General features: G+C 40.7%; 1 protein-coding gene across 1 annotated transcript in view; it reads right to left on the bottom strand.

Annotated features, from left to right (window-relative positions):
* TRANK1 (tetratricopeptide repeat and ankyrin repeat containing 1) overlaps positions 1 to 20,488 on the bottom strand; it is a 45,482-nt gene that overhangs the window by 11,439 nt on the left and 13,555 nt on the right. Inside the window, exons 9-17 of the mRNA XM_086467662.1 lie at positions 17,953 to 18,111; positions 17,330 to 17,581; positions 16,358 to 16,534; positions 11,986 to 14,853; positions 11,198 to 11,397; positions 10,622 to 10,759; positions 6,040 to 6,180; positions 5,147 to 5,303; positions 3,923 to 4,011 (exon numbers count right to left, since the gene is read on the bottom strand). Coding sequence (XP_086323788.1) covers positions 3,923 to 4,011; positions 5,147 to 5,303; positions 6,040 to 6,180; positions 10,622 to 10,759; positions 11,198 to 11,397; positions 11,986 to 14,853; positions 16,358 to 16,534; positions 17,330 to 17,581; positions 17,953 to 18,111 — 4,181 coding nt within the window. The remainder of the gene's footprint in view (positions 1 to 3,922; positions 4,012 to 5,146; positions 5,304 to 6,039; positions 6,181 to 10,621; positions 10,760 to 11,197; positions 11,398 to 11,985; positions 14,854 to 16,357; positions 16,535 to 17,329; positions 17,582 to 17,952; positions 18,112 to 20,488) is intronic.

Consider the following 20,488-nt stretch of genomic DNA (forward strand, 5'->3'; position numbering starts at 1 on the left):
GGCAGTATGCCTGGAAGAAGGAAAAGGTAAAACATTGCAGTATAATTTTAGGACAAAAAGAAGAGCTTTAAAGTTAGTCCACATGTGACTATTGCAATTAGAATTTTAATTACAATGTTTTGCAAGGAAGTCGTGAAAGCAAAATTCCTGGTAGGCTGATAGAACAAACAGCACACGCAATTTAAATGACGGCCTAAACCATTAATTGGTAAGTTACCAGGCATCTACCACATAAATTCTATTAATAAAAGTCAGGACAACCAATGTGGGCAAAGTTGTATGAAAAGCACAGACCATTTATTCATGCTTTTACCATACCAGGCCCTTTCTGTGATAAGCTAAAAAGAAACAGTGGGAGTTACCATGCTCCTAGCAAGGTTTGCTTCACTATCACCTTGCTCATTCTGCAACACCCTTAATTCTTTATTCTATCCATTAATTTAGTATTTGCTTCTGTTTGGAAATTGCACATTGAAAACTACTCTTAGAAATGCCAAATTCACCAGATAATTTATTCTTAATGTAGTAATGATAAGCAAAGATCAGGGTTATAAAGAAAACAAGAATCGCAGATAATATAGATAATACATTTCAGATTTCAAGATGAAATTGTTTCTGCTGTGTGCTTTTCAATCTAAATACCTTTCTGTCCATTTAGGAAATTGCCTTTTTTCTTTTTCAAGGGGATATTAAGACTGTACAGTCAGTGCTGATTATTTTCATTTTTGCCTAGTTAGAATACCTATTTTCTGTACAAAAAATTTTATGTTGCTATTGGCAAAAAATGGAAGCTTTCCTTATGCTATGATCAAAAAAGTATGTAAAGTTTTACTTCATAGAAACATACAATCATAGAACATCTCAAGTTGGAAGGGACTCCCTGTTCCTCACAGGACTACATAAAACAAAACCACATGAATAAGAGTGTCACTCAGATGCTCCTGGAACACTGACAGCCTTGGTGCTGCAACTACTTCCCTGGGCAACCTGTTCCAGTGACCAACCACCCTTTTAGTGAACAACCTTTTCTTAATGTCCAATTTGAACTTCCCCAATGCAGCTTCATTCTATTCCTTGTGTCCTATCACTGGTCACCAGAGAGAGGAGATCAGCACCTCTCCTTCCGCTGCCCTCCTTGAGGAAGTTGTAGACTGCAATGTGGTCACCCCTCAGCCTTCTCTTCTCCAAGCTGAACAAGCCAAGTTGCCTCAGCTGCTCCTTGTGAGTCTTGCCCTCAAGACCTTTCACCATCTTGGTCACCCTCCTCTGGACACACTCTAATAGTTTGTCCTTCTTATATTGAGGCACCCAAAACTGCACACAGTACTTGAGGTGGGGCCACAGCAGTGCAGTGCAGAGTGGGACAATCGCCTCCCTTGATGGGTAAGCTATGCTGTGCTTTATGCACCCCAGGACACGGTTGGCCCTTCCTGCTGCCAGAGCACACTGTTGACTCATATTCAACCCAAACCCACAGACCTCTTTCTGTGGGGCTGCTTGCCAGCCTCTTGTCCCCCAATTTGTACATATAACCAGGATCTCCCCATGCCAGAGGCAGAATATAGCACTTGCTCTTGTTAAATTCCATGCAGTTGTTGACTACCCAGCTCTCTAGTCTATCCAGATCTCTCTGTAAGGCCTCTCTACCCTTGAGGGAGTTCACTCCTCCTAGTTCAGTATCACTGGCAAACTTAATGTACATAAAATTCTTGTGTCCAGATAATTTATAAAAACATTAAAGAGCACTGTCCCTAAAATTGAGCCCTGGGGAACCTCACTGGTGACTGGCCACCAGCCTGATATAACCCCACTTACTATAACTCTTTGAGCCTGCCCCATCAGCCAATTGCTCCCCCTACGTGGATTTGTCTAGCTGTGTGCTGGACATTTTTTTGAGAAGGATACTGTTAGAGACAGTATCAAAAGCTCTGCTAAAATAAAAAAAAAAATCCACTGTATCTACTGGCTTCCCTTGGTCAATTAGATGGGTGATCTTGTCATAAAAGGAAATTAAGTTGATTAACTTTCCCCTTGTGAACCCATGCTGGCTATGACTGATGACTGCATTGTCTCTCAAGTGTTTTTCAGTAACTCCCAGAACAACCCTCTCCATTGTTTTACCGGGCACTGAACTGAGACTAACAGGCCTGTAATTACCAGGGAGTTCCTTCTTACCCTTCTTGAAAATTGGGACATTTGCCAGCTTCCAGTTAACTCGGACCTCTCCAGACTCCCAAGACCATTGAAAAAAATGGAGAGAGGTCCTGCAATAAAATCGGCCAGCTCTTTCAGTACCCTGAATGAATCCCATCAGGCCCACAGATTTATGTGCATCCAGCTGGAGCAGCAAGTCTTAAACAAGTTCAGAGTTGGCTGGGAGTTTATCATCCACTCAGTCACGGTCTTCCAACATAGGGCTCTTAGGGTCCCAGGGCCCATCATTGCTGTTAAAGACAGAGGCAAAGAAGGCCTTAAACATCTCTGTCTATGTCCCTATTTCTGACCTCATGAAGTAATGGACCAATGTTATCTCTGATCCTCCTTTCACTGTTAACATATTTAAAAAAGCACTTTTCGTTGTCCTTCACAGTGCTGGCCAGGTTGAACTCTAATCAAGCTTTGGCCAAACAAATTTTCTCCCTACAGTGGCAAACAGCATCTTTGTAGCCCTCCCGTGTTGCCTGTCCTTGCTTCCAATGTCCACACACTTTCCTTTTCTGCCTAAGTTCTAGAAGAAACTCCCCGCTCAGCCAAGCCAGCCTTCTACACCATTTGCATGGATTCTGACACTTTGGAATTGCCTGCTCCTGCGGTCTTAAGAGATGGCTCTTAAAAAGTGACTAGCATTCACGGACCCCAAGATCTTCAAAAGCAGATTCCCAGGGGACCTTACTAACAAGCTCCTTCAGCAGCCTGAAGTCTGCTTTCCCCGTACCCAGGGTCAAAGTTTTGCTGGTAGCTTTCCTCTTATCACCAACGATTTGAAACTCAACTACTTCGTGGTCACTTTGCCCATGAGCCCCCTCTGTTTACGAACAACAAATCTAGGAGAGCACCTTTCCTAGTCGACTCCCTTAGTACCTGCACCAAGAAGTTACCTTCAACATGCTCCACGAATTTTCTGGACCTGTTTGTGTCCACTGTATGATATTCACAGCTGATGTCCAGAAATTTAGTCACCCATAAGGACAAGGGCAGTTAATCTAAAGATATATCCCTTAATTTCTTGTAGAGTAATTCATTGGTGTTGTCATCCTGACTGGGTTTTTCTTACATTCCATTAACCGTCATCCCGTATCTGGATTGTATTAACTATCAATTTAGGAAACAAGAGACTGTAAAATCTCCACGGTCTTTAAATAGGAAGGGAATGAAGCTATTTTGCTACTCTCTGCGGTTTTCTTAGTGCTCTCTTGTTTCTTACATGCTGTTCTTTAATGTGTGTTTTGTATCTGTACCTAATTACTCTCCAAAAAAACATGAAAGGGCTCTGAGTATATCACCCAAATCAATATACTTCCAAGAAATGTTTTCATTTTCCTACAGTAACGTGTAATGATATTGTCAAGCATGTGGTTTAGATTCACAAATTCCAGTCAATTCCAGTTACTGCTAATAATTGTTTTTTCCAACCATGTTTCCTTTGTGTGTATTAAAATGTTTTTCCCTCATTGGGCTGCAAATTTCCGAGTAGTAAATTCAAGATTACAGACAATAGGCTTGCTCTCCCTGCTTATTTCCTGCAAGTCATTTACAAGTAGTCTGTAGACACCTACACAACTACAAACCACAAACTAAGATAAACTGCTACAGAGCAACTGAAAGTTTACTGATAATTTTATAGATGCAAATTAAAAAAAAAAAAAAAAAAAGGTTTCAGAATAGACAGGAATCCTTATTTCAGATAAGGATACATTCCTACCTCCCAGAACTGATGTTTAGCATAGTAGTCTCCCTGTGCAATCCATTCTTCTGGAGTTGAAGTTTTAGCAAACATGCTGTCGTCTAAGTCTAGAAGGTCAGGGGTAATCATTTCACGTTAGAATGGATAAACCACTTAGGTACCAAAACTAAGCAACTCTAATTAACATCTCGTAATGTTCCACCCTCTATGATTCATGCTCACACCAGAAATAGCAACTGTGAGTTAAATACATCTTATCCCTCTCAATCAGCACTGAAAATCAACAAGTTCAGTTTGGTTTTAAAAATCATGATTGCTTTTTGGACAAAACTTTGAGTAAATCAACTGTCTTTATAGAAACCATTCTTTCATTTGACGATCTCTTTTAACTGGGATTTTTTTTGTCAACAACCTTCATTACTGTGCAGGTGTGACGGATGCACTCTTCCTGTTTGAACTAACTGAACTTTGGTCCAGGCAGATACTCAGCAAGTAGGCCCAACAAAAGTTAATCCTATTATGTAAGGCTATCAGTGAGAACACAGCACCAAAACTAAAAAAAAAAAAAAGGTCTGGCTGAAGACTGGGCTGATAAGCAGATGAAACTGTACAAATATAGCAGAAAATCTGACTACAAAGTCAACCACTTTACCCTATAAATATCTGCAGCCATCAGGGTCCATTGAGCTCTCTCTCCGTATCTTGTCTTGAGGGGCGCCTCTCAAGGTTACCCCTCGAGACCGAGAGAGCCCTTACCTGACACCAGACATCAACGGGTTGGTAACTGACACTTTTGCATGCATGTGACATTTAAGGTATGTACAGTAAGTTTACATGACAATCTTTGTAACCTATACTAAGTGTAGTAAATAGTATTGACTGCCAATCCATCTGTACTTATTGAATATTTTACATACCTAAATTTACTTGTTAGAACTTAGTAAACTAACTCCTAGATCAGATATGTCCAAGTCACCTTTGACTCTTCTCCTGCGACAGCAGGAAAACTTCCACTAATGAATTAGCAAGGGAGTTATGTATTAACATATACAACTGATCTTTAGAGCCAAAAGAAATAAGACCAAATGAAATCAGTAGAAATTTGCAAGGGCAATTAACCAAAGCATACCGCTACAGGGACCAAGGAATTTAACCTTCTTTATTACACAGCCTAAAAGCAAGAAAGCATGAGCAGGCTGTCCTGTTTGACAGTCTTTTAAGAAACTTTGAGGATAACTTTACCTTTTTTTTCATCTGCTTTGACAACCTGAACAAATTCTCTGTCGATGAAATACTTAAAAGCTGGAGCCCGTTTATCACTGTCTTCATCGAAGATCCAAAGATTGACTTTGGCTCTTGTCACAGCAGTATACAATTGCTTTAGTTCTCCATTCAGCATCTGAAGCAGAACAAAAAAAAAAAAGAAAAAAAAGCAACACACCAAAATAAAATAAAATAAAATAAACAAAATGCCAGATGAGCTAAGTTGTTAGAAAGAAACATACTTTATATCGTTATAAAAAGCCACAAATATACAGAATGAGTAACAAATAGGGAAGTATTTTTAAGTAAGCAAGTCTAAATATTAAATATGTGATTTTTTTCAATTACATAAGCCATTGTCCAGCTAATTTGCATGCAACTCCTGCTACAGAAAATCTAGCAGTTGCAGGTGTGACAGTCCATTTTCCTGCTAATCACTTGCACATATAATTATTCATTTTTTACCATCCTGAAAAATTATTCGTTTTTTACAATCCTGAAAATATCTGACTCACTAGATTCTAAGAAGTTTCCTTAATTTCAAGGTAGTGACACTGATCTGAAACCATACTAAAGTATTAATAAGCTGATTCGCTATTTGCTTTAACCACAGCTGTTCTGTAAATACACCTAAAAGTCTATTACATGTAGTCTTTGTTCTCTTATCAAAAAAAAACCTCTTGCAAAAAAGGTCTTACCTTTCGAAATCAAGATTATATTATACAAATGTGAACAACTACCAAAAAAATAAAGCAACCTCAATAAACATGGAACTACAGGATTAAGAAAGGACTTACTGAAGGAATTTCCCTACTTCTAAGATGTGATAATTTAGTTTAGCCTTCCTATTCCCACCGTTACAAAAAACTCACCTTGTACATTTCTACATTAAAAGGAGTCTTTTTCTGCATACCAGTAGCATCCTCTAAAGGCATTTCGATTAGCAATTTGCTTCCTACTTGAACATCTGAATCAGAAGTATAAGAAGAAATTATCTTCCATTCTTTGCTAGCCTAAAACATCAAAGAGAATGAGTTTTATTTGCATGCAGCAATCACAAATGCCCACAAATGCAAAAGATAAGATCACATGTTGTGATTAACCAATGCACCCCCACAACTTAAGATGACTTAGAGGAGATGAGTGGGAAAAAAAAATTCTCAGGGAAGAACGTAAAGAATAACCACCAATTTTCATCAAGAAAGCTGAACTTCATCTCAACGCAAATGGGATTGGAGGGTAACCTTTGTTTGAGACATGTCTATACGAGGTGGTCATCAAGCCGAATAAACAACTTTCCTTAAACAAGCTAGTAGAGAGTAATGTCCTTGAGTACTGCTTCAGCTCTGGGGCCCCCAACATAAGAAAGCCATGGATTTACTCAAGCAGGTCCAGAGGAGGCCACTTAGATGATCAGGGGGCTGGAGCACCTCCCCTATGATGACAAGCTGAGAAAGTTGGGGTTGTTCAGCCTGAAGAAGAGAAGGCTCTGGGGAGACCTCATAGCAGCCCTCCAGTACTTAAAGGGGGCCTGCAGGAAAGCTGGGGATGACTGTTTACCAGGGATCGTAGTGATAGGACAAGGGGTAACTGTTTCAAACTGAAAGGGGGTAGATTTAGATTAGATGTTAGGAAGAAATTCTTTACCATGAGGGTGGTGAGACACTGGCACAGGCTGCCCAGAGAAGCTGTGGCTGCCCCCTCCCTGTAAGTGTTCAAGGCCAGATTGGATGGGGCTTAGAGGAGAAGGTGTCCCTGCCCATGGCAGGGGGGTTGGAACTAGATGATCTTTAAGGTCCCTTCCAACACAAACTATTCTATGATGAGGCGCCCAGACCAACATGGGGGAAAGTGAATACATGGCTCAGCCCAACAGTGTGTAAAAACTGAGCAACAAACAAAAACCTGGAAGAGTGCAACTGGCTTGAGCCGGCTTCAAGCTATGTATTACTTCCCAGGGACTGGGGATGCCCAGCATCATGACAGTGGAGCACACAGGGACCGCTAATGGGAATCACCTTTGTATTGTGATTCTGCTGTATATTGCCATTGTCACATTATGTTTGTCCTGTGATTTTAGGATACTGCTGTATCACTCTTCTAAATTCAAACCATATGCAACACCTAATAATATCAAATAAGTAGATTTGATATTAAACATGAAAACCTCATTGGGTGGACTATAAATTTTCAGCTAAACTTGAAGATACACCCCTACAAGGGATGGCCCACCTACAGGCAAAAGGAGGACATCAGGTTATCCTCACCATGGATGAGGCTCAAGGTTTAGTCCTAAGGCCAGGGATCCTCCTCTAACCCAAGTACTGCAACAGGCAGACTCACTGTGTGGATGTGCTGACTGCTGGGCCAGGCAGCTCCCTGACAGCTTGGGGCAGGGTGAAAGGTAAATGGTGGTGGGGTAATGCTCAAGAGTTGCAGTCTGTTGTGCTAAAATCTGCTAAGACATGTTGGATAGATCTTAGCCTGTAGGTCAGGATGGGCAGGCGCCAAGTCTCCTTGACATTACAAGACTGACAAGCTCAGTAAGTGGCAGACCAGCTGGCCCACAACTCACCAACCTCCTCATCACTGTAGCACCAAGGAGACTTGGAGCAAGAAGGATCCAGACAAACACAGGTAAGCAGTTGCTGTTGGTTGGTGCACCAACTAGGCAGTTCTCTGAATAGGGACCAGATCATTCTCCTTGGCAGGAAAGGGCAGTGATTAACAAGAAGGACATTTGGGACATCATTTTTGGTGTGCAAGTCATCACCAGTGCTTGTGCAAACCTTGATGAGGTAGAACCCATGGACAAAACAAAGGTGTTGAAGCCATGGAGATGGACACACCAGTATCCCATATAGGCATATATTCTCACCCTCACAGCGCCCAGACAAGAGGGCTGGCCATTCACACAATGAATGTATTAAGCTCACTGTGCAACACCAGTAACCACTAGTGCTGGTCTGAGCCAAGGAGTGGAATGGCAACCGCCAACACATCTTGTTTTGCCAACACACAACCTTGGAAGAAGGCTCAGAGATGAGCCTAAAAACCCTCTTCGGGAATATCTAAAAAGGCCTGCCCGAAAAATATTTGACTCTGACATAGGGACATGTGAAAAGTGTCTACAAATGTGCACAGACATGCTTAAATATCTGTTAAGTGTGGCGGCAGATTGGTGTTGTGCACTCCCATGCCATGTAACGAATGCCAGCTTCTGATCACACCATTCTATAGGTTCCTGATCCCACGCAAAACTAACAAGTATATTAAGTTATGTTCACTTTTCCCCCTTTCTAGTATTTAATTGAAATCTTATTACACAGTGCCAAGTTTCTGGCACAAAATAAAAAGTACTCATAATAAGGATGAAACAGCTCTTTTTATATAGAGAGAGAGAAAGGGAGAGAGAATATATCTGTGTATATACATATATATATATATATTAGTTCAGAGCTTTAAGCAATGTGATACAGATTAACTGCCTTCCTATGGGGAAAAAATAGTAGGAAATCTTTCTTGCAAAATGTATTTTGCAGTTAAGACTGCAATAAATCAGTCAAAACATTCCTAAGCCTGTCATGGATTAGAAAACAACAACCAGCTAATGGTATCACTTGGTTACCAGCTTGCTGGGTTTTGGGGGTTTGTTGGGGGTTTTTTCCATTTTGATTCTTCATTCAAATCTGCTTCTTGAAACAAAACTCATTTCAAACCTCATTTCTGAGCCCAATACAAAAAAAACCCCACCCACCACATTACAAACAGCACATAGCCACATTTGCTCTATTTACAACAGTTCGCAGATTCAGCTTTTCAAAACTAGAAAACTTCAGGGTGAGATGCTTTCTTGCCTGTTGTTTAACTGCTCAAATCAACTTGCTTACTCATGACTCACAATAAAATGGAAGAATTGTATGAAAACAGTTCTCCCGGCCTGACGTACTTTACTAAGCTAAAACGCTCTACCCAACTCAACTCTGTTAAACTGATTCTGCTAAATTCTGATACATGGTTTGTTTGTTTGGTTTTTTTCTGAGTACAACTTGCATCACCAAAACCAAATCAACTTTGGAAATCTACCATGACATCCAGTCTTGTATTGTCTCCAAATCTCAGTAAGCCAGATCCAAAGTCATTTACCTCAAGTTCCTTCCTGCTGCCCTCACCACATAATGTCCACTAACCTCTATGAAGAGCCACCAGTAAGCTGCCCTCAGTTTTCCTTTGGTTTTCATCTGCTGAAAACCACATCTGAGACACTGTTTTGAGGGCTCGAGGCAGAGGGCATCTGCAACAGAGATGTTCACACTGAATGTTTAATTGCAGAGCAACTCAGTCATGGGCATTCTCAAGTCTCTGCAAGCATGTTCAGTAAGAATGCTGCCTACTGCCTGGCTACAGGCGGGCGAGAGGTGCTCAGCGATGCTCCAGCAACAACAGCAGGCTGCTGCTGTGGATAGCTCTTTGCAAGAAGCCTCAAGGACTGCACCCCTGCCAGGTCTGGAGTTACAGGAAACCCTAGAGAGACAGGGTCTGAGCTCCATGGAGAACCAGAAAGGGGGAAACGGGAGTACGTAAAAATACAAAACCACAAACACCTCCCAGAAAGAAAGTCTTCTTTATCTGAGGCCATTCTGTGGGCGATGGTCTGTGCTATAGACTGTGAGACCTTCCCAAGTTTCCTGACAACTCCTGAGCTACACCAGAATGAGTTTTCTGGAGCTAAGCTGTGGATGGCTACAAAGCATGCTCCTCCCACTTCTACTAAGCTTTCAATAGGAAAAAAAAAAAAAAACACAAACTAACAAACCAAAACCTACTCTGTTTCATTTTGTCTGACGCTGAGAAATTACTTCAAGTCCAGTGCAATTTTTTTGGTGTGCTAGCTCATGGACCAGAACGAGTTTTCTGGAGCCAAGCTGCGGATGGCTACAGAGCAAACTCCACCCACCCCCCCACCCACCCCCCAACCACATAAACACACTGTTTGATTCTAAACACAATTGTTTTACAATTTTGTGGTGAAGCAAAGCAGGGGGTCTAAGGTGCTTTTCTAGGACCCAGCACTCCAGCAGAAGGTGAAGAGTATGAGATTGCTGATGGAGTGCCCCTCCACCAACAGCTCTGACCTGAACAGGGAGCAGCCAGGAGGCAGATGATGTAAGCTAGCAGAGTTGTCCTGGTATACAGCAGAAGCATGTGTGTGTGTGTGCATGCACCATCGTGGGAAACCCAAGGCTCTCCCTTAAACTGCAACAGCCAGCCTGAAGGGAAATGCAGCACTAAGGGAAGACTGTCTCAATTCACGAACCCGAGTCCTGTTTTCTACTGTGATGAAACCACCCATCTTCAGAGGAAACAGGGAATCCTTTTCCTGCTGGAAAACCAATTAGACCACATGTAAAATCAAGACTTAAAAAATGCAGGAAATAGGTAAGAATTAAATACCTCTGAATCTGTGAAAAAGTTGTAAAGAAGTACATCATCAAATTCCAAGCCCTTTGCTTCATAAATTGTCAGCACAAGTGCTAAATGAAGTTCCTCAGGTATCTTCTCCTTTGCAGTGTCATTTGCCACTAATACCACCTGTCATGAAATACATTAGTAAAAAGAACGTATTAAGAAGCAAAAAAAAAAAAAGTAGTAACAGCTGCATAGAGAAAACATACAAACATGTCATGATAATGCAAGAGCCTTCTCAAAACCAGGCATTTAACGCAGACATTCCACCACACTCTGCAAAAGGTCACAGAGCTGCCACTAGAAGACTGACAAATATATGGTATGTGTAGAGAGTTCTAGACTGGGTGTAAGAAAATTTGGCATTAGAAAGGAATGAGACAGGCAACACTTGTTGCAAAAAAACGAAACCAACACAATAAAGGTTTTAAGTTTTAAACATGTAATTTATTGGTGAGATATAAGGGCTTAAAAATGAAAGTTGCAAGCGGTCCATATAAAACCATGGTTTAGCAACACAGCTGGAAGAATCTGCAAAAAGCCATATACTAAAGAAAAACAAACCTGATGTGCTCCAAATTCAATGGGTTGCGTTTTTCTTTTGTTGCCCCTCAGTAGAATTGCTAGATCACTAATACTGCAGGACTCCAAGACCGTAGGTTTTGGCCCATCAAAGAGACCGCAGTCCTTAGGAAGCCGATCAAAAGATTCTGGGAAATAATGCTGAAGCAAATCAACCACTCCAGATGCTAAACAGAGAATACCTGTAATAAGCAGAACAGAGATTTTAAACTTCAGTTTGACTGTCTCATACTCTCTCACAAACACACTTTTAAAGGATTTTGTTAAATTCTGAAATCAAGAAATATGATGACAAAAACATTAGCCAGGAAAAAAAAAGAAGCTGTAAGGACCACTTTATGTTTCTGCCATTTTAAGTGGACCTCATTGCTGGGCCTGTAAAGATCAGAAAGCACGCTACAAAGGCTTAGTAGCATCCTCAAAAAATGAAGGTCATAAATGAAAAATAGGAAAAGCAGAAGTCTAGGAATTCAGGGATGGGACAACAGAAATACATATGATTGCTTGTTAAGTTTTCCTTCAAACAAATACAGTCAAAACATGCAATAAGCATGAGTGTTCAAAAAAATGACACTTTTAAAAACATTCATTCTTTGTTTTCCAGTTGAGATGCCAAAATACAGAATTCGCATGTCAGAAAAAGCTGACCATGTGATCTCTTAAAAAGCCAGACTGCTTAAAGATACTTTGAATTTGCCAGTAGAAAACATCAATCACTAGTGACATCTGAAGAGCACAGGCTCAGATCATAAATAAATTTGTTACTCTACCTGAATGGGACCTGTAGTTCTGGTACAACTGATAGATCCTTTTTGGTTTTCTAACACGCTGCTTCTTGTTCATGGAGTTCTTGCTTGCGTAATGAAACACTGACCTCAGATCACTAAAACGAAAAGCAACTCCTTTCATTATGCTCTGGGCAGTGTCACCAGTTAGAAACATAGCATTAGGGTCATTGATGCATTTCATTAACAGTGCTAGCTCAGCTTGGGTGAAATCTTGTATCTCATCACCATAAAACTCATGGATGGACCATGGCAACTCCCTGAGCTTTGAGAGTCTTTGAGATAAATTATACAGCAAATCTTCTTCATCGAAGTAACCTCTCTGTGATCGTATCTGCTGATAAAGACAAAAGAGGTGATAGATTTCACTCCTGTCTTCTGTGAAGTTCGGTGATCTCTTTCGGCCTAGCTTTTTGTACTGCTCCTCAGTAAGTTTACCCCCAAAGCAACGCAGTGCTTCAAAAGATCCTTTCAGAAATGATTTTATTTCTTTCCAAACCAGTGCTGGATTGTACAAGCTTTTACCTTTTATCATTTTTGGCCATATTTCATTTGCAAATACGTCGTAAGTCACAAAAGTCCGAGGATCACTTTCCCTAGAGCAGGCATCTGCAGCTCCTTCATCATCACCACATTCTGCTCCAACACTACCTTCTTCATCCTCGTCTTGCCAGTTTGGTACAACCAAGCCTTCCTGAGGACTCCAACCAACAATGATTCTTTTAAGGCTCCCATCCTCATTTCTTGGAAAAAACGGGTCAGGCATGGATGCATCGAGTAACAGCAACAACTGCTTGGAAGTGACAAACAGTGGAAAATTTTCATCTTTAATGTCTTGTAGCCTGTGAATATTTGGCTCCAGAGGCTTGAAGTGACTGGTTACCTTGGAAGACTTGCTAAGTTCAATGAAATTCTTCTGAACTTCTTGGCACAAGACAGGATTTTTTGTCACGAAGAGCTGGTGCAGGTGCTCCAGCCTGTCCGATTCTTCTGCGCTATACATCTGGTCTTCTTCATGGTCATCACAAGAATTCATTTCTGCACCAGCTGTGCCTGCAGGAAAACTTTCATCCTCGCTGTCCTGGTCCTCCTCGTCACTCACCTGCTCCTCACTTGAATCATCACTGTCCTGTTTTAGTTCACTCTCTTCTTTCTCTAACCCAGCTTTTTCAACCTCACAGCACTCTCTTTGCTGCCATGTTTGCCTCTCCAGCAAAGGACTATTTGCCAAGGTGGATTTTTCCCAGTATGAATAGAATTTCTTCCAAAGCCTATACAAGCAGCAAGTTGTCTTCCCTGTCCCACTTCGCCCAATTAAAATGATTGGTTCCATGGGCTTTGGATTGAGATCAATTACTGCATATTCCAACTCCCCAACTCGGAAAGGGTATTCAACAGAAGAATGTACATCATTTATAATGTTAAGAGCCATGTTAGTACTGAAGCTGTGAAATTTCATTATATTGTATTCCAGTTCTGCTGCACTGGCTGGAGGGAAATACTCAGGTATGGTATGTTCTTTTGATTTTTCTGCCTCCGAGTCTTCAACATAACAACGTGGTACACGCTTCTGTGTTGTCACATTGTGGTTCTGATGTCCTTCATTTATGCCCTTGAGCTTTTTCCTCAAGATGCAGGATAGGCCACGATTGTAGGAAATACATATATTATCTAAGACACGGTCCAGCTTGCAGTGGTCAAGAACAATGGCCCAAATTCTGATCATTTCCGTGTAAACTCTACCTGATTTTTCTGGAAGACTTTTTGTCTGTTCTGTCTCCATGATCTTTTCCGCACTCTCACTGCAACGAGGAGAAAAGTCAATTGCAAGTTCCCATAGCATCCTTGCACCTTTGCCCAACTTGGCTTCATACAGCTGGATATCAGCTTTCAAGTGTTTCAGTGGCTTCTGAAGGCCCCTAGTCCATTCCCCATTGCCAAGCTGCTTAATTGTCATTATAGTTTTAGTTTTCAGATAATAAGGCACAGCTTTGCTGCCCAACGTCTTCAGCATTTCAGGAGTGCACTCTATTTCCCAAGTCATGTTATCAAACTCCTGCACATATGCCTCAATATCCAGAATCTTCCCCTTCTCTTCCTCCTCTTGATTAGGCAGGGCCATACTAAACTGCCCTGCTCCCTTCTTCTTCTTCCAATCATCCCCTTTTCCTTCAGGATAAGCTATGCTTCCACAAGGTTGCAACGACTCACTTCTTCCCTCCTCCAAATTAGTTCGGGCTAAAGATGGTTTTTGTAACAGAGGATGATCCTTTCTCTGGGTGTCACTAAATTTCAGTTGCTGAATTAAAGCTGTGATTGCCTGCACTAGGCTTTCCTGCAGCGTTAAGGGGCTATTTATTCTTTCTGTTTCCTGCTTTGCCAACTGATCTTTTTTTGTCTTTACAGAACACGGGGGTTTTAAATCATTATGCACTGCATTTCCAGATGGTGCTTCTAATGAGGACCCAGATGAAGAATGCCCTGCGCTCTTTGGCTGTGAAATCCCAGAGGCTGGAACAGGCTTAGATCTTTTAACCAACTGCCCTACTATATCCTGCCGGTATTTCTTTTTCTCCAGTGAAGCAGTACGCCAAACAATAAGCAGTGGGTCATTTTTTTTAATTCTATACCTCACATCTCTTCCTAATTTGTTTTTTATATTAAAGTTAACATCAAATTTCGCCAATGACACCATTATTCTCTTAGCCTGTTGTGAAAATCCTCTCTGAAAAATGACATGCATCACTGTATTTCCATTCTCATCTTGTATGTTTGGATTAAGATATGGAAAGTCACAAGGTCTTGAAGCAAAGAGATCAAGTAGATAGTTCAGGATGTTTAAACCAGTGCCACCTGAAAGCAAGAGGAAAGAAAAAAAATCACTTGCTTTACAAGGCTGCTTTGTAGACCAAGAAAGTGTAGCATTTTTTTGCTGCAGCTATTAAATGAAAATCAATTTGCTTTCAAAAGAAAAAAGATCTACATTTCATGTTTGTAAAACATGCATATTTGAAATGGCTCAAAACCGAGCTTTTCTAATATCCAGGGAAAATAATACAATGGCAGAAAAGCTTTAGAAATCCCTAGTGCTGCAATTGTTCCCATAGCATCAGTCAATTTAACCTCTGGGTGCAGACAAGATTTCGTTAGTCTTCCAACATCAGACCTGCCTGCTACACAAGGTAGGCTGGTGACTGGTCATCTGGACAGGCAGCAGCTCTGAGTACTGCTCTGGGGTCCCTTGCTTCACTTAGGCCACTCAGAAGTAATCTGCTGCAGGTAACTTTGGTTTACTAAAATAACCTGTGGCAAATCCCAGTTATTTCCTGATATCTGAAGTCCCTAGAGCAACTTCCTACAAAGTAAGATTAGTCCAATACTTCCCTAGGGAGAAAAAAAGAAAAGATATTCTACAGCCTTCAGGATTTAATCCAGATAATGTATGTGAAGCATTTCTTTCCTAACTGTAAAACAGTGACACACCAAAATCATTGTAAAGAAATCCCGTCTCAAAAACTTTACACAGTAAAAAAAAAATACTTAAAAGAAGATATTGTCATTGGACTTCTTAATCTTTTGATCTAAAATTTACAACCGGCAGTGTCTATGCTTTTAATCTCTCTAAAGCTATTAGATTAAATACTTGTGCTTTAAAAATTAATAAATTCAGTATTTTTAGTTATTTTAATCCTTCAACTCAAAGACGCATTTTTTCCTTAATTTAAAATCAAACCTGACTTTGGGGCTTAATTTGATAGCTTATCTTGATTTCTTACATTTTTATGTAAGCCCTACAGTCCTCTCACTCACTCCTCCTCTGAGCAAAACTTTGCTTGAGTTACAACTGAACAAAAACTGGGAAACATATTTCAGATGTCACTGTAGGATGTCCTTCAAAGTCTGCTGCCATTGCTCTGCCTTCATCTTTGTTTCTTCTCAGATCCTTCCCATTTACACCACTCCCACCTAGTACACTTCACAAGGTTTCAGAGAGGAGTCTCCCTTTCTAAATCAGCTAGATTAAATCAGAACACATTCACAAAACAGTAACTGACAGAGACATTACAGCTGAGCTGCCATTAACACAGTCCCAGCCACTGCAACCAGAAAGCAGAAGATATCAGCTTAAAAGTCTGGTGTGTATCCTCTGGCCTGCAGACTTTGGGGGCTCAGACACACTGAGACATCTTGATCTGCTGCCTCTGCTATCAAATCAGTAAATAGCAGTAGAAGGCGCAGTGGGCTGGACAGGTAAGAAATGGGGACGTTTTCAACAGCTGCTGTGAAAACAAACAGTGCGCATCTGCTAGAGCTCTTCGACTCCCCTAGTCCCAGGCTCACAAAAAAAAAAACTTACCTCTGTTATTTAAACAGATGGAAACTGCAGCATGCAAAGGAGTATCTCCTGGTGCAATGGAGAAATTTTGAGGATCTGCACCTTTGGTCAGCAGCAAATATACCAGTTCAAAATAATTCTTTTTGAGGCATATTTGCAGCGGTATTTCAGAGCCAATTCCAATCCCACCTGGCAGAGCTGGTGATGAAAACATCAAGGGTTAAATCTGATATACCAGATCTGTAAGCCACAGAAAGTTCTGAACAGATGAAGGTACATGTCAATTGCTGAGCCAGACATTTTTTTTGGTCATTTTTTTACATGTATTTGTTAAAAAGTTTTTGATTAAGAAAATCATCAGAATCTCCTCTTATCTCCCATTAAGCTGAGCAACCAGTCCTCCTGTTGCGACAGGAAGACAGAAAGGCCAGAACATATTCAAGTCAGTCAGTCTCTGACTGAAACAGGAAGCCTCCTTGCACTTCTGGCACTTACAAGGCTGCAGCAGAACTGTGTGTCCATAATTTATAGCATCAAGCTATAAGATGAAATTAAAAATGCCAGAGTAATCCTAGAAATAAACCTCATGCAAAAGAAGAAAAACGGTGATGTCTACACTAGCTAAAAAAAGAAAGACATCTGGTCCTGCCTTTGAAATCACTATAGTAGTCAATTACTTGTAACATAACAACAGACTGAACCCAAAGACTGTGGCTTACAGTTTCTATCAGGATAAAACTGGAGCAACAGTAATCTTTGGCCTTTTTCCAACTCTGACAGCCAAATTTAATTTGAAAAACATTTTCCATCCCATGTAGCTTTACTAGCTTCCCCATGTTGCACACAGTGGATGCAGCCAATGGACCGCACTCCAACAAGCTGCTGCACTTACACAGAACCACAAAAAAACATGCGTTGGTATTTCTGAAACTATGTTGCTCCAAACATAATACCAGATCTTTTATAACACATCAATACTGCACAGTTTTTCACCTCCTCGTTCAATCAAGCATCTTATGAGGTCTACTTGCTCATCCGATCTGTCACACTGTTGGATAACATCGCCAATGTCGACATCTGAAAGACTGCAGTTTATGAAGAGTCCTCCACCTGACGGCTCTTCCCCACTGGCTTTCCCTGTTAGCAGCAGCAAAACTTCATGCCACATTTGCTTCTCCAGCAACTGTTTTATGAAGCTGTTAGCATAGTCTTGGGAGATGTTGCAAACCACCCCTTCAGGGATTTCTGCAAGACAGTCAAGACAATATCACTCACTCAAAGCCACATAAAATCCATCTCACTGTAAACTAATTTCAGAATAATGAACTCGACAAATTCAAACTACAGAACAGCAAAACGCAACACTTGCATCTTTCCATCCTTATTCTGACAGCTAAAAAAGTTTGAGCATTTTGATTCATCATACTGAATTTTTGTGCATATTCCAGTGGTTCTTAGTGAAAAACAGTAAAAATAAGTAAAAGCCCATTGTTCCAGTAATATCAGTTGCAGAAACAGGGAGAACGAAGAGTAAGAGAGCAAAAACTGTATGTTAGCAAACACATTTTTCACAATAATTAAGTTTTGTGAAGGGCAGAAATGGGAACTCACTGTACCTTTCACAGAAGACAGCAGTTCCAGAAATCGCTTAACTGCATCTTCCTTGAACACATTTTTATGATGTGCTCCATCTTCAGACCTGTAGAACTTAACAAACCGTTCAAGAACATCCAGGAAGGAATCTGTATCAGCTATGGCTCTGCTTTCATTCTCCCCTGCAAAACATTAGAGAAACTGAAAATCCAGTTTCTTGCTGGTATGTTTTCAGGGCAGGACTGTAACATGTCATATCTCAGGGCTCTAAGAAATACTTAGTGGAATGTTACAACCAGATGGCTGAAACTCACTGCCAAAGTCAGTCCTGTAATGGATTTCATATCCCAAAGGAGATTTGATACACTCATCAAATAAACTCTTTACTATAATACACCAGCTTGAAAATTGTAATAGTTCACAATTTGATCTGCATGCAGCTGGACACTGCTGCCTCACAGTGATATCATTGTTCAGAATTTTTAGAGTAGATGACTAAGAACAGTAATGTTTTCAGCATAAAGTTTAAATCAGATTTCCTGAGCTCATCTGATTCCTCAATTCCATTTAAGAAATACAGTCATAAAATAACGTGCCCTCTTAAAAGAAAAAAAAAAAAACAAAACACACAAAACAAAAAAACCCCACCACACCAAAATGACACCTACAAGTTTAAGAGACACTCAGGTAACAGGCAATGGCAGATTTTAAATTATGTCCCAATAAATGCTGCTAAATGAAAACTGAAAGATTTGTCTCTACTTTCCTAAGAGCTTTGAGGAATTCAGGTACATCAAAGGAAATAAAAACCAAACAAAACAGTAGCTTTACCCCTTAGGACAAAAAGATAGACAATGTTGGTCATCTTTTTAGCAATAAGGACTAACTTCAGACCGCTACCTGTAAAGCGGCGGCTTATTCTCCAGCTTCTCATTTTGTGCTAAGCCTAGAAAACGCTTGTGGGCTGTGCGATGCCAAAAAAACCTAAAAAAATTGACCGCAAAAAGAGAGGCTGAGCTACCTGGAACATCACCACGGCGATTACTACCACAAGGGTACTGATGTCAACCTCCTAAGTGAGAACCACTGGGCTAAGACCTTCTCCAGAGCAGACACCTCTACAGCAAAGAAACTGTGGGAGTCTGCTTGCCAGGAACCATAAGATGCAAGTGCAATGAAACCCTATGCAATACACACATGAAAACAAGACATGTAGCCTAAAAACTCTGCTTTTTGCCAAGTTTGATCCGCCTGTGCAGTCTTTTGCTCCTTCTATGTTTTGAGATTTGCAGGACATAAGCAAGTTCTGGTTTGAAAAGGTTACGCTTTGGGCTAATACAGCAATATTGCTAATACAAGCACTACCTTAAGATTCTGGATGCCAGAACTTGGTGCCAGGGAAAACAGCTTGCTGCCTGATCCGCTCATCTCAGAAAGACTGTACTGAAGAAATGATGAGATGAACTTTCAAAATGAACAATGTTCATGCTTGGGACCTATTTTTAAACAGCAGTCTAAACCATGGCTTGAAAAGATCAGCTGCAGGATCTACCTCCTCAGTTTCTGAACCTCAAAGTCCTGCAGGAACATCTTGCCTCACAAGCCAGTCGGTCAGTTCTCATGTGGACACTCACAAGAGCTTCTCCGAATGGCCTCCTATCACTGGATCCTCTGCTGGAAACGTCTGTGGCCCACTGCAGTCTCTTTCAGAGCTAGGATGTAAGCAGCAATCAAACTGTAGTGCCATGCTGCCACTAAGGTGCCTCCTGCAGGGACCTTCCAGTCCTGAGGATAAACAGCTCCCCATCTCCTGCCCCAACTAGCATCTCTCTGAACATACTGCAGTACAGGCAGCTCAGGTTTGCTCCATTTGTTAGGGCAGACAAGAAACTATATAAAAGAGTTAGCCAATCTCAATACTGTCACACCGGGGTGGTATTGCACAATTCATATGTTTTCTCATTCTCATTTATCAGCATTGAAGAGGAAATTCCCATTATTTGGGCAATCGCTTCTGATACATTAGTTTCCAGACTGGAAAATGATAAAAAACCAGACAAGTCAGAATCCTTTTCAGAACCAACAGGCTACTATAAAAAAGCAGACTGGAAACCAGTTTATCATTCCAGTTCATGAAATTTCGTATTGGAACATGACGATTACGATTTATGTCCTTCTGTGTGACAATAGGTCCTTTGCAAACTGCCTAGAAATATCATTAATAATTCTTAAAATTCATCTTGAAGTTTCCCCATACTTCAAGAGTGCAACTAAATTTTAGCTCCCCTGTTTTGGTTACAAGAGGCTCATAGTTTTAGTCTGATAGTCTGCTTTGCTACTCTTTTCCCTTAACATGTGCAGAAGTTAAAATTTTCCAAGTAATACAGGAGTTTTAGCTGCACATGACCAACATAGAACAAAGAGCTCTTACTAAAATGTTATTTCGTATTTAAAAATGCCATCAACTTTTTACTCATATTGTCATCATTTCAGAACTTCTCTTTTTTGTCAATATTTTTTATTAAGAGCATTTTAAATACACCACCAGTATTTTAACAA

The sequence above is a fragment of the Leptosomus discolor genome, chromosome 7, assembly GCF_034619465.1.
Source record: "Leptosomus discolor isolate bLepDis1 chromosome 7, bLepDis1.hap2, whole genome shotgun sequence".
Taxonomy (NCBI): domain Eukaryota; kingdom Metazoa; phylum Chordata; class Aves; order Leptosomiformes; family Leptosomidae; genus Leptosomus; species Leptosomus discolor.